At 49.1% G+C, this 13,866-nt stretch overlaps 1 protein-coding gene across 1 annotated transcript; it reads right to left on the bottom strand.

Annotated features, from left to right (window-relative positions):
- Window positions 1–27: 27 nt before the first annotated feature.
- On the bottom strand, window positions 28–9,029 carry CFAP73 (cilia and flagella associated protein 73; the record flags this gene model as incomplete). Its single annotated transcript, XM_079717114.1, has 7 exons — window positions 28–112; window positions 4,583–4,741; window positions 5,022–5,243; window positions 5,764–5,964; window positions 6,294–6,398; window positions 7,310–7,418; window positions 8,974–9,029. 7 exons carry the CDS (start codon window positions 9,027–9,029, stop codon window positions 35–37), a joined length of 930 nt encoding a protein of 309 aa, XP_079573240.1. The 3' UTR covers window positions 28–34.
- Window positions 9,030–13,866: the final 4,837 nt, after the last annotated feature.

Raw genomic sequence — 13,866 nt, 5'->3', positions numbered from 1 at the left:
GCGGCACCTCCCCCACTGCTCACCTGGGTCAGGGTCAGGAGGCGGGGACGGAGGGCTTGGCCTGATGGAGGCCGGCCAGCATGGCGGAGAGGTCCAGGATGAAGAGCTTCACCTGGGGGTTCCAACACAGCCAGAGTCAAATCCCAGCCTCTTGAGTGTCCAGTCCCCACCCCCCAAAACCCCAGAGGCTGCAAAGCAGGGGTGGGGGGTAGAGACCCTTATTAGACAGCAATAATGGTGGTTCCCTGGGGCAGGGATGGCCCAAACAATGGCCTAAACCATTCTAGGTTGGTTTTGTATTTGCGGTACGCGGGCCTCTCACTGTTGTGGCCTCTCCCGTTGCGGAGCACGGGCTCCGGATGCGCAGGCTCAGCGGCCATGGCTCACGGGCCCAGCCGCTCCACGGCATGTGGGATCTTCCCGGACTGGGGCACAAACCTGTGTCCCCTGCATCGGCAGGCAGACTCCCAACCACTGTGCCACCAGGGAAGCCCCCATTCTGGGTTTTTGAAGCCTCAGTCCAGGCTTCCCAAACAGTTGATTAGTGGGCATCTTCAGTTTTCTAGATGGCTATCACCTGTATTATAGTTGAATTAGTATTTTCACTTGCATCAATTCTTTTTTTATTTTTTTCCTTTTAATTGGATTAGTCGTGTTCACTGGTATATGACCTATTCTTCTCCATGGGGCACCCTCCTTTATTTTAACTAACCTGTTTATTGTTACAAACTTAATGAACACCCACGGATCCACTGCCAAGACCTAGAACTTGATGGCAAACTTATCCTTGGGCTCTTCCTTCACCGAAGTAAACATCTGACAAGGAAACTATATCTCTACCAAAAGTGGAAAGAGATTAAATTACTCCTTGCCATAAGTAAGGGGTAACCGGAAAAATAACAAAATGAAACCTGGTTACTCAATTCTGGCAGCTACCATTGCCCACAGAGGGGGTGGGCCCCCAGGCCCTGGAGACCAGGGAGTATTATGAGGTTAAAGGCATAATTGCTGCCCCCCCACCCCACCCCCTGCCATTGAACCTTTCTCCTTGGTAAGATCAGATGGTTGGTTGAAAAAGCACTGGCTTTCCATCACCCTGATACCAAAACCAGAAAAAGATATCACAAAAAAAATTATAGACCAATATCACTGATGAACATAGACGCAAAAATCTTGAACAAAACACTAGCAAACAGAATCCAACAACCCATTAAAAGGATCTACACCATGATCAAGAGGGATTTATCCCAGGGATGCAAGGATTCTTCAATATACACAAATCAATCAATGTGATACACAACATTAACAAATTAAGGAATAAAAACCATATGATCCTCTCAATAGATACAGAAAAAGCTTTTGACAAAATTCAACACCGATTTATGATAAAAACTCTCCAGAAAGTGGGCATAGAGGGAATCTACCTCAACATAATAAAGGCCATATATGACAAACCCACAGCAAGCATCGTACTCAATGGTGAAAAAGCATTTCCGGTAAGATCAGGAACAAGACAAGGCTGTCCACTCTCACCACTCTTATTCAACACAGTTTTTGACGTCCTAGTCACAGCAATCAGAGAAGAAAAAGAAAGAAAAGGAATACAAATTGGAAAAGAAGAAGTAAAACTCACCGTTTGCCGATGACATGTTACTATATGTAGAAAATCCTAAAGATGCCACTGGAAAACTACTAGAGCTAATCAATGAATTTGGTAAGGTTGCAGAATACAAAATTAATGCACAGAAATCTCTGGCATTCCCATACCCCAACAACGAAAAATCAGAAAGAGAAGTTAAGGAAACATTCCCATTTACCATTGCAACAAAAAGAATAAAATACCTAGGAATAAACCTGCCTAAGGAGGTGAAAGACTTGTACTCAGAAAACTATAAAACACTGATGAAAGAAATCAAAGATGACATAAACAGATGGAGAAATATACCATGTTCTTGGATTGGAAGAATGAATATTGTGAAAATGACTATACTGCCCAAAGCAATCTACAGATTCAATGCAATCCCTAGCAAACTACCAATGGCATTCCTCACAGAATTAGAACAAAAAATTTTACAATTTGTATGGAAACAAAAAAGACCCCGAATAGCCAAAGCAATCTTGGGAAAGGAAAATGGAGTTGGAGGAATCAGGCTCCCCAACTTCAAACTATACCAGAAAGCTACAGTAATCAAGACAGTGTGGTACTGGCACAAAAACAGAAATATAGATCAATGGTACAAGATAGAACACCCAGAGATAAATCCACGCACATATGGGCACCTAATTTATGATAAATTACAAGAACATACAGTGGAGAAAAGACAGCCTCTTCGATAAGTGGTGCTGGGAAAACTTGGACAGCTACATGTAAAAGAATGAAATTAGAACACTACCTAACACCATAAATAAAAATAAACTCCAAATGGATTAAAGACTTAAATGTAAGACCAGACACTATAGAACTCTTAGAGGAAAACATAGGAAAAACACTCTTTGAGATAAACCACAGCAAGATCTTTTTTGACCCACCTCCTAGAGTAACGGAAATAAAAACAAAAATAAATAGGACTTAATTAAACTTAAGAGATTTTGCACAGCAAAGGAAACCATAAACAAGACAAAAAGACAACCCTCAGAATGGGAGAAAATATTTGCAAATGAAACAGTAGACAGGATTAATTTCCAAAATATACAAACAGCACATGGAGCTCAATATCAAAAAAAACGAACAATCCAGTTAAAAAATGGGCAGAAGACCTAAATAGACATTTCACCAAGGAAGACATACATGAAAAGATGCTCAGCATCACTAAAAATTATTAGAGAAATGCAAATCAAAACTACAATGAGGTATTCCCTCACGCCAGTCAGAATAGCCATTATCAAAAAATCTAGAAACAATAAATGCTGGAAAGGGTGTGGTGAAAAGGGAACCCTCCTGCACTGTTGGTGGGAATGTAAATTGATACAGCCACTATGGAAAACAGTATGGAGGTTCCTTAAAAAACTAAAAATAGAACTACCATATGACCCAGCAATCCCACTACTGGGCATATACCCTGAGAAAACCATATTCAAAAAGAGTCATGTGCCACAATGTTCACTGCAGCACTATTTACAATAGCCAGGACATGGAACCAACCTAAATGTCCATCAACATATGAATGGATAAAGAAGATGTGGTACATATATACAATGGAATATTACTCAGCCATAAAAAGAAACGAAATTGAGTTATTTGTAGTGAGGTGGACGGACCTAGAGTCTGTCATACAGAGTGAAGTAAGTCAGAAAGAGAAAAAGAAATACCATATGCTAATGGATATATATGGAATCTAAAAAAAAAAATGGTACTGATGAACCTAGTTGCAAGGCAGGAATAAAGAGGTAGACATAGAGAATGGACTTGAGGACATGGGTTGGGAGGGCGAAGCTGGGGCGAAGTGAGAGTAGCATCGACATATACACACTATGGAATGTAAAATGGTTGGTAGGAAGCAGCAGCATAGCACAGGGAGATCGGCTCGGTGCTTTGCGATGACCTAGAGGGGTGGCATAGGGAGGATGGGAGGGAGGCTCAAGAGGGAGGGGATATGGGGACATGTGTATGCATATGGCTGATTTCGCTTTGTTGTGCAACAGAAACTAACACAGTATTCCAATTATACTCCAATTATACTCCAATAAAGCAATTATACTCCAATAAAGCTCTATTAAAATAAAATAAAAAGGACTGGCTTTTGCCTGTTGCTTCATATCGAGCCTCTGTCCCTCCTAGAGTCGTCTTTCGTACCTTGGGGTACCCGGGCCACGCTTGAGAGAACAGTGGTGTACATACGAATCCACCCGACTCAGGATGTGGCACAAAGGTAGGCTCTGGGGACCCAGTTCTTGGCATTTGGTTGGAATTCTGGCTGCAGGACAGGAGTGGTATAGGATGGGGCAAAGGCGGGGGTGTTTCCTCCACTTCTCAAAGGGGCCATGCTTTGGAGACCAACTAGAATCAACAGAAGTGTCCAAAGTCAGAAACCCCCTGCCTCTTGTAAACCATGTCACATGTTCTACCACCTTGCAAACCCGAGTGAATAGAAAAGCCGGGCATACTTGGTACACGATGACATTTGTAATGCCATTGTGCAGAAAGAAAAACCACTGTACAACGCTGCCCTCACGCTCCCCAGGGAAGCCAAGGCCTGATCATGCGGGAGCCAGAGGGCCAGGGACTAATGAAAAGTGAGTCTCCATCTCCTGGTTTCTTATCGATGTCACGTTTGTGCTTTTGATCCTGAGACAGAAGAACTCTTGGCATAACTGTATTGTACCCATCAGTATATATCCCGGCCTCCTGCACAGTGAGGGCACTGAGACCCAGAGAGGATCCAACTTCCTTTTGACCTCATAGCAGGTGACCAGCAGAGCCAAGACAAACCCAGGGCTCCCAGGCAGGGGGCTAGGCGGCCAGGGAGCTAGGAGACTGGGCTCTGATCGCAGAGGGTCATGCTTAACCCAGAGAAGGTGGGATTTCAGGCACCATGATATTCCCAACGGTTAGGGGGCTGGAGGTGACATAAAGGATCCTCACCTGCTCCAGCTGCCCCTCGGTGTCCTCGATGTCCAGGGCAGGTGGCCGCCGCTGGTGCTGGCACACTAGCTGGAACAGGTTGAGTGCTGCCATCCTGGTGCGTCCCAGGAGCAGGGTCTTCGCAGCCGCGGTGTTCTGGATCTGAATACACTTGGATTCCTGGAGAACACCGCCCCCTTCCCCATTAAGGTGTGAGCTGGCCTGAGGAGGGCTGGGGCCACATTCGCGTCCACTTCCCACCAGTCATAGATGCCCCTAGGTGCTATCAGGGAAAGGAGTGCTGGACTCGGGTGTCAAGTTCTCATAGGAAGGGACTCCTGCGCCCTAAAGTGCTTTCCGATGCCTGAAACCTGCCCATGAGCGTAGCGTTGCCCCATATGGCACTCTTCCCGGCGGTGGGAGGCTGGGGTCCCGGGCGCCCACCTCCCGGCGGCGGTACCCAGAGCAGCGTGCACTCCCGCGCCGCCTCCAGTTTCTCCAGCAGTTGCGCTCGCCGCTGGCCCTGCCGCAGCAGCTCGTCCTGCCAGGCGTCCCGCAGCCGCCGTAGCCGCGCGCGCGCCTCCTCCAGCTCCGCGAGCCGCTGGCGCTCCGTGAGCCTCAGCGCCGCCTGCGTGTCGGCCAGGCCGTCGAAGCGCGCCACCAGCTCGGGGACCTCTTGGAACTGGGATGGGGTCGGGAGGGGGACTCACCGGGACAGCAGCCCCCCCTGCCCTTCCCCGCCCTACCACCCCCCACGCCTCCTCAGCCCAACTGTGAAATGGGGGCATCACACAGCCCCTGCCCCAGAAGTGTGATTACTCCGGCCCCTCCCCACCGCCACCATCAAGCCTAGCTAAGCTTCACTGCCTGTGATTAATACTAAGTCACTGTTTCATTCAACTAATACTGAGTGTTTGGATTCCCCCTCCCCCCACCTGCCTGTGTGTCCTTGAGTAAGTTATCTTTCTGAGCCTCAGTTGCCCCATCTGTAAAATGGGGTTGGCAATAACAAGACTCACTTCACTGGACCTTCGGGAGAATTCAAGAACAAAGCGTGTTCCTGACATACAGTTAGTGCTCAATAAGTGGTGACTCCTGGCATACAGTCAGCGCTCCAGTAGTGCACACTTCCAAAGCCGTCCCTGAGGCTGCCTGGGGCTGCGCGTGGCGCTGAACACCAAAACCTCCCGCAGGGCGCTCACCTCGGGCAGCTGCTCCAGTACTTGCCCCAGCAGGCGCGCGCAGGGCTCGAGGCGCCAAAGCCGGCGCTGCAGCCGCGCGCGCTCTCGCTGCAGCTCCTCCAGCTGAGCCCGAAGCCGCAGCGCCTCCTCCTCCCGGCGGCCCGCCAGTTGCCGCTCCTCCTCCGACCTCCGCAGTGCGCGGCTGCGCCGGGCCTCGGCATCCTGGGAAGGAGGGATGGAGAGGAGGCGACGACCCCCAGGACTTGGGAGCCTGCGGAGCTTGCCGCATCCACTCCGCCCCAACATTCGCACGCTGAGTCACGGGTTGCAAACAGATGGCCCGCGGGCCAAATCCAGCCAGAATCTCTGATTTTGGTCCCTCACTCCTCTCCCACGCTTTTAAAAATGCTTCAGGCAGTGAGTGTGTATTTCCCACCACTCCCTTTTGTATTGGTAAGCCCACTTTTTAAGTTTATGTGACCTGTCTGGCTCCTTTAGGATTGTGACTTTGTGACCCTCTGCCCTGCCTCCCCCCAGCAGGCTCCACCTACCTGCAAAAACTTTTCAAAGCGGACAAAGGACCCCTTTAACTCCTGCTCTTTCTGTTCCAATTGTTTCCACCGCTGTTTCAGGGATGCCTGCATAGTCTGGAACACCTGGGGGGTAAGGAGTGGGTGTCTGTGTGTGTTTGGGGTTTCAAGTCATCCAGCGCTTTCACGCTCACACTTAACCTCGCTCATCTTTTGCCCTTAATCTTTTTTTTTTTTTTTTTTGGCTGCACCTTGCGGCATGTGGCATCTTAGTTCCCATGCCCCCTGCAGTGGAAGCGTGGAGTCCTAACCACTGGACCACCAGGGAAGTCCCTTTTGCCCTTAATCGTGTCACTGAACCCTTGCTCAAATCCACCCGTGGCTCTCACCACCCACGATGAAGCCCAAATTCCCTCCTGTAGCCCCTGCGTATCAGCCTCCCTGCTCTTCCTTGGGGCCTCATCTTACCCTTTCTCCTCCGATACTGTCTTCTAGCCTCTTACCCACCTGTGTTTTGTCCTTGCCTTCCTGTCTTTGTATATGCTGCTCCCTCTGCCTGTTTCTCCCTCCTCACCCTGGCCCCCTTTGCTGGATAAGCCGACTTGCCCTTCAGCGTTCCCTAAGACATCACTTCCTCCAGGAAGCCCTCCATGACCACCCCTGTGTAGAGATAGGGGCTTTCTCTGGGCTCCCACAGCCCCTGCTCAGTGCTTCCCCCCTCACAGCCATCACCACCTGGACACTTGTCTGTCCCCTTCTCTAAGCTGTGAACCCATGAGGGCAGGGACTGTGGTGAGACCTCTAGATCCCAGTGCAGTGCCCTGCATGCAGTAGCTGCTCAATGCACATTTATTTGCACAAACCACTGATCTCATTTGATCCCCATTTGACAGACGAGGAAACCAAGGCTCAGGATGGTGATTTGTCTCAGACCTTGTAGTAATAAGTTGGCTCCATCACTTTCCCATCTTTTTATTCCCATCTTTTTTTAAACTTTTTGTCCCAAAAAGTTTCAGGGACTGCATTGAGTGGCTCACCTCCTTCTGGGCCTGAAGACCCTGGTCCGCATCCACCAGTTCCTGCCTCTTCTCCAAGAGACGCAGCAGTGGCGGTGGGACGTGGTCCACATTCTGCCCCTGGATCTTCCTGGAGGGGCTCAAGGAAGAGGTGAGGGTGAAGGAGGCAAGAGTCAGGGCCCCCAAACTCCCCACTGGTGCCTCACATACCCCAATTAGCCACCTCCTGGCTGTTGAATTTTTCATTCATTCAACAAATTGTCCTGAGCACCTACTCTGTACCGGGCACTGTTCTGGGCACTGGGGATGCAGCCCTGGTCAAGACAGACAGATCCCTGCCCTCCAGGAGCTGCCATCCCGCTGGGGGCCACAGAAAAAAAGCTAGCAAATGATAATAAATAATGCTAGGACATGGCAGGTGTAAGATGAAAAATTCAGCAGACTGAAGGAAATCTCTCAATAGGGAGATAGAAAAGTCTCTGTGGGGGGACATCTAAGCAGAAACTTGAGGGGGAAGAGGGAGAGAGCCATGTGGATACCGCAGGGAACAGATTCTAGGCCGAGGGAATGGCCGATGCCAACCCCCAAGGGAAGGACCTTGGTGTGTAGAAGGAGCTGCCAGGAGGCCAGTGCAGCTGGAGGGGAGGAAGGAGCAGAGAGATGGGAACTGAGATCAGGGAAGTTGTGAGGGTGAGACTGCGGTGGGCCGTGGTGAGGGGGGACTTTGGCCTTGACTCTGAGTGAGGTGGGAGGCATGGGAGGGTTTGGAGCAGAGGAGGGAACCCCCTCTGGCTCCTGTGGGGAGCAAGGACAACAGGAGGGGCAGGGCAGCTGCAGGGACCAGGGACGGGTCCCAGGATAATGCGGAGAGGATGGGGCTCTGATCTGGGAGGGTGCAGTAGAGAGGTATGGAGGGGTCGGTTCTGGATACCACTGGAGGGCAGAGCTGATGGGCTGACGAGAGGGTGAGAAAGGAGTCGAAGGGGAACCTAGATGCTGGAAGGATGTTGCTGATGGTGGGCTGAGTGGGGAGCAGGGAGATCAGCTCTTCGCCGAGGCCAAGTTGAGACTGAGCTGCCTGTTGACCTCTGCGGGGAGGATCCAGGGGCAGGCTGGGATCCGGAGCCAGGCTGACAGGGGAGAGGAGGGGCTGGACACAGCTCCGCAAGGTCGGCCGTGTAGGGAGCAGAAGGGATGCACTGCCATTCCACTAGGCAAGGCTCTCCCAGCTCTGGTCCAGGGGAAACCCTCCCATTTTACTGATTCTGAGACTGAAGATGGGACCCCCCGGCCACACTGCTGAAACAAGGCAGGCCCCGGACAAGCTTCCTCCACCCTTCCTTTAAAATGCAGTTTGCAGTGAGAGGGGGCAAGAGCTCAAAGAGTAATTCCTTCCCACCTTGGATCAAACGATATAATCTCAGCTGGCTATCAACTAGGGATGGGGATCAGGAACAGGTTAGAGACCTGGGCCATTGACCCAGCTCTGCCCTAACTACCCCTGAGACCTTGCGGAAATTGCATTGCTTTCGGAGCTTCAGTTTCTGCCTCTATGAAGTGGGGGCAATAATCCCCCACCAAGAACTGCCCGAGGAAGCCGGAACCCAGGGGTAGGGGGAAGGGAGGGATTATCCCACCTGCTCCTGCCCTCCTTTCAGCCCTCCCTGCCACTCCACACCACTCACGTAGACAGTTTCTCTTGCAAGGCCAGTCGGAAATATTTCTCCCAGGGCACTGCCATTCTCCTGGCAATTGCCCCAGGCTTGCTTTCTTTCTGGAGTTTTGCACTAGCCTAGAGGAGGCCCTGGAGGATTCTGATGGAGGGTTTGCACGCTCAGTATTCCCGGAAGGCTGCCGCCCAGCCAGCCTCGGTCGCCCGGGCAACCAACGACACAACATTCCATTGCCTGCCTGAGGCCTGGAGAATCCACCCAGAGAGGGAGAGAGAGGGGGCTGCAGGGAGGGGAGCCTCTTCTGCCCGTTCTGGAGGAGCCTTGAACTCCCAATCTAAATTGGGGTGCAGTGAACAGGACGTGGGTCTCCTGGCCAAGAATTTGCCCCTCGGTGCCCCATGTCTGGTCAAACCTCTTCCTGGATGGGTGGTATGGGGCCTCACTAATGTGGCTGTGTGCTCAGATGTCTGTTCAAATGAGTAATTATTGGGCACCCACTGTTTGTCAGGTCCTTGGGGGGCAGGCATTCACTCCCTGGCAAGGTGCTGAGGTCCTACTACGTTCCAGCCCTTTGATGGTCCACTCCCATTGCTGGGGATGGCGCTACCCTAGCCTTGTCTCACGGAGCCCCCAGCCTGGTTAGGGAGATAAAGCAGAGGGGCCATCAGCACCGTGTGGAAACCAACTTGGAAGGGACCCATAATCTGCATTTGGAGGACGGGGGGTAGGGGAGGAGGTGACATAGTTTGCGCAATTACAGTGGGTCAGACACTGCCCTGAGTACTCTACTTACGGTATCTAATTTAATCTTTAAAACAGCGCTGCCGGGAGTGGTAATAGGGAAAAGTACCCAGAGTAATATTACAAATACTCATGCGTCCGCCAACTGGAAATAACAAACACGAGCGTCTTGTCCTCTTTGCTTCCAATCGTCTATTTTTCCTTTTTATTTTTTTTTATGATATGCGGGCTTCTCACTGTTGTGGCCTCTCCCGTTGCGGAGCACAGGCTCCGGACGCGCAGGCCCAGCGGCCATGGTTCACGGGCCCAGCCGCTCTGCGGCACGTGGGATCCTCCCGGACCGGGGCACGAACCCGTGTCCCCTGCATTGGCAGGCGGACTCCCAACCACTGCGCCACCAGGGAAGCCCCTCTTGTAGACTTTTTAAATGGCCATTCTGACTGGTGTGAGGGGAGTAGAGTAACACTGTTTTAAAAATATTATAGTTAGGGCTTCCCTGGTGGCGCAGTGGTTGAGAGTCCACCTGCCGATTCAGCGGACGCGGGTTCGTGCCCCGGTCCGGGAGGATCCCACGTGCCGCAGAGCGGCTGGGCCCGTGAACCATGGCCGCTGGGCCTGCGCGTCCGGAGCCTGTGCTCCGCAACGGGAGAGGCCACAACAGTGAGAGGCCCGCGTACCACAAAAAAAAAAACAAACAAAAAAAACTATAGTTACTGTAATGTCTACATCGTATAAAACAACCCCCAAACATTTTGTTAGAGCATATTAAAAAAAAAGAAAGATGGAGCTAAAATAATGTACATTTTGTCTTTGAGCATTTTGCATTAAGTTGTACATACTATTTTTCTGCATAAATTGATGCAAAGTGACAAGATTCATGATCTAAGTTTTCTTGATTTAAAAAATACTGAGGTAGAATTCAGAGTAAAATTCATTTTTTTTCCACATGCAGTTCTATGGGTTTTAGCAAATGTGTAAAGTCGTGTAACCATCACAGTTAAAATGCAAAATATTTCCATCACCCCAAAAAGTCCTCATGTCCCTTTGTAATCAACCCTTGTCCCCACCCAGCCCCTGGCAACCACTGACCTGTTCTCTATCTCTATAGAGTTGCCTTTTCTAGACTATCATGCATGGAATTTATATACTTTATAGCCTTTCGAGTCTGGTGTCTTTCACTGAGCAATATTCATTTGAGATTCATATTGACGTGTGTATATTGACATGTATTTTTCACTGCTGAGTAGTATTTGATAACATACTATAGTTTATTTATCCTCTACTTGGGTTATTTCTAATTCTGGGCAATTATAAATATAGCCTGTTTCATGTGCAGTTTTTCTTTGTGAACAGAAGTTTTCATTTCACTTGCATATTTACATAAGAGTACGATTGATGGGTCATATAGTAAGTGCATGTTTAACTGTATAAAAAACTGCAAACCTGTTTTTCAAAGTTTTTATATTCACACTAGCAATGCACGAGAGTTCTGATTGTTCCATCTCTTCACCAGCAGTTGGTACAGTCAGTTTTTGTAAAAGTCATTCTAAAAGATGGGTAGCTGTATGGATACAGCTTTTTTTTTTAAAATTTATTTGTTACTGTGTTGGGTCTTCGTTGCACGCGGGCTTTCTCTAGTTGCGGAGAGCGGGGGCTACTTCATTGCAGTGCGCTAGCTTCTCATTGCGGTGGCTTCTCTTTGTTGCAGAGCACGGGCTCTAGGTGCGCGGGCTTCAGTAGTTGTGGCACTGACTCAGTAGTTGTGGTGCGTGGGCTTAGTTGCTCCGCAGCATGTGAGATCTTCCCAGACCAGGGCTCGAACCCGTGTCCTCTGCATTGGCAGGCGGATTCTTAACCACTGTGCCACCAGGGAGGCCCCAGCTTTTTTATTTACAGATAATTGTAGATTCCTGTGCAGTTTAAGAAATAAAAAGAGAGATTCCATACTGCTTCACCCAGTTTCCCCCAGTGGTGACATCTTGCACAGCAACAGTCCAGATCACAACAAGGATATTGACATTGATACAATCCACCCACCTTATTCAAAATGCTCAGTTTTATAAGCACTCGTGTGTGTGTGTGTGTATGTGTATTTAGTTCTATGCAATTTTTACAATTTTATTTAGTTATTTGGCCACATAGCCGGCTTATGGGATCTTAGTTCCCCGACCAGGGATCAAACCTGGGCCCCTGGCAGTGGAAGATTGGAGTCCTAACCACTGGACTGCCAGGGAATTCCCTCATTCTATGCAATTTTATCACATGTCCATTCCTATGACCGCCACAGTCCAGATACAGAGCATTCATCACGAGGATGCTTCAAGCTAGCCTTATATAGCCACGCCCATCCCCTCCCTCCTGCCTTCCTAATCCCTGGCAACCATTCATCTGTTCTCCATCTGTATTACTTTGTCATGTCAGGGGTGTTGTATAGTAATTGGAATCATATACTATGTAACCTTCTGAGATTGGCTTTTTTCAACTCAGCATCATTCTCTCTTTTTTTTTTTTATGGATGAAGAAATTTTATTTTTTATTTTTAAAAAATATTAATTTAATTTATTTATTTATTATGGCTGCGCCGGGTCTTCACTGTGGCACGCGGGATCTTCACTGCAGCATGTGGGATCTTTTAGTTGTGGCATGTGGACTCTTAGTTGTGGCATGCATGCATGTGGGATCTAGTTCCTTGACCAGGGAATGAACCCGGAGCCCTTGCATTGGGGGGCATGGAGTCTTACCCACTGGACCACCAGGGAAGTCCCTCAACATCATTCTCTTGAGATCCATGCTGGTTGTTACAGGTGTTTTTTTGTTTGTTTGTTTTGTTTTTGCGGTACGCGGGCCTCTCACTGCCGTGGCCTCTCCTGCCGGAGCACAGGCTCCGGACGCGCAGGCTCAGCAGCCATGGCTCATGGGCCCAGCCGCTCCGCGGCACGTGGGATCCTCCCGGACCGGGGCACGAACCTGCGTCCCCTGCATTGGCAGGCGGACTCTCAACTACTGCGCCACCAGGGAAGCCCCCAGGTGTTTGTTTTTTTTGATTGCTGAGTAACATTCCATGGGATGGATATACCTCAGTTTGTTTAATCACTCATGTTGGAGGACATTTGGGTTGTTTCCTATCTTTGGCTATTATGAATAAGGCCACTGTGAAGATTCCTGTCCTGGTTTTTGAGTGAACATAAGTTTTCATTTCTCTGGTATAGAAGCCCAAGAGCACAATTGCTGGGTCATATGGTAAGTACCTGCTTAGGGTTTTTGTTTTTGTTTTTGTTTTAAATTAAGAAACTGCCATATTCTTTTCCAGAATGGCTGTACCATTTCATATTCCCACCAGCGATGTGTAAGTGATCCAGTTTTTTCCACATCCTCACTGCCCTCACTGTTTTTTGTTTTAGCCTTTCTGATCGGTGTGTAGCGATATCTTTGTGGTTTTACGTTGCATCTCTCTACTGGCTAATTATAATGAACATATTTTTATGTGCTTATTCACCATCTGTATATCCTCTTCAGAAAAATATCTGTTCGAGTCTGCTGCCTATGTCCTAACTGGATTTTTTTTAAACTGTTGAGTTTTGAGACTTCTCTGAGTATTCTAGATACGGGTCTGGATGTTCCAGAGAGCCCTCTGTTGGATATTTTCTCCCAGTCTGTAGCTTCTCTTTTTATTCTCTTCATATGGTCTTTTGCAAAGTTTTAAACTGTGATGAGATCCAATTTGCCACTTTTTCCTTTGCGGATTGTGCTTTTGGTGTCAAGTCTAAGGCGGGTTTTGAACTCAGGCCATCTGGGTGTGGAGGCCACCCTCTTAACCACAGCACTCCAGATAGAGTTGAGCCCTTTTTGGATCTTTTCCTCCTTAGACCCATTCCCTTCCTTCCATCCCTAGAGAATACCATCATCTTGAAGCTGGTGTGAATCTTCCCTTCTTAATTTCTCTTCTTTTGGAGGTGGTTTTTTAAACAGTGTTTATTGAGCACCTTCTATGTGCCAGGCACTGTGTGAGGATACAGCAGTGGATAAGACAAAACCTGCCTTCATGGGTCTTAGAGGCTAATGAGGATGCCAGATGAATCAAATCACCCTGCAAATATGTCGTTACATGCTGACAGGATTGCCAGGGGAGATGCAGAAGTGCAAGGGGGGAGTCAGGGAGGCCTC

The sequence above is a fragment of the Hyperoodon ampullatus genome (genome assembly GCF_949752795.1).
Source record: "Hyperoodon ampullatus genome assembly, chromosome: 13".
Taxonomy (NCBI): Eukaryota; Metazoa; Chordata; class Mammalia; order Artiodactyla; family Ziphiidae; genus Hyperoodon; species Hyperoodon ampullatus.
This window is presented reverse-complemented; position numbering and strand designations above follow the sequence as displayed.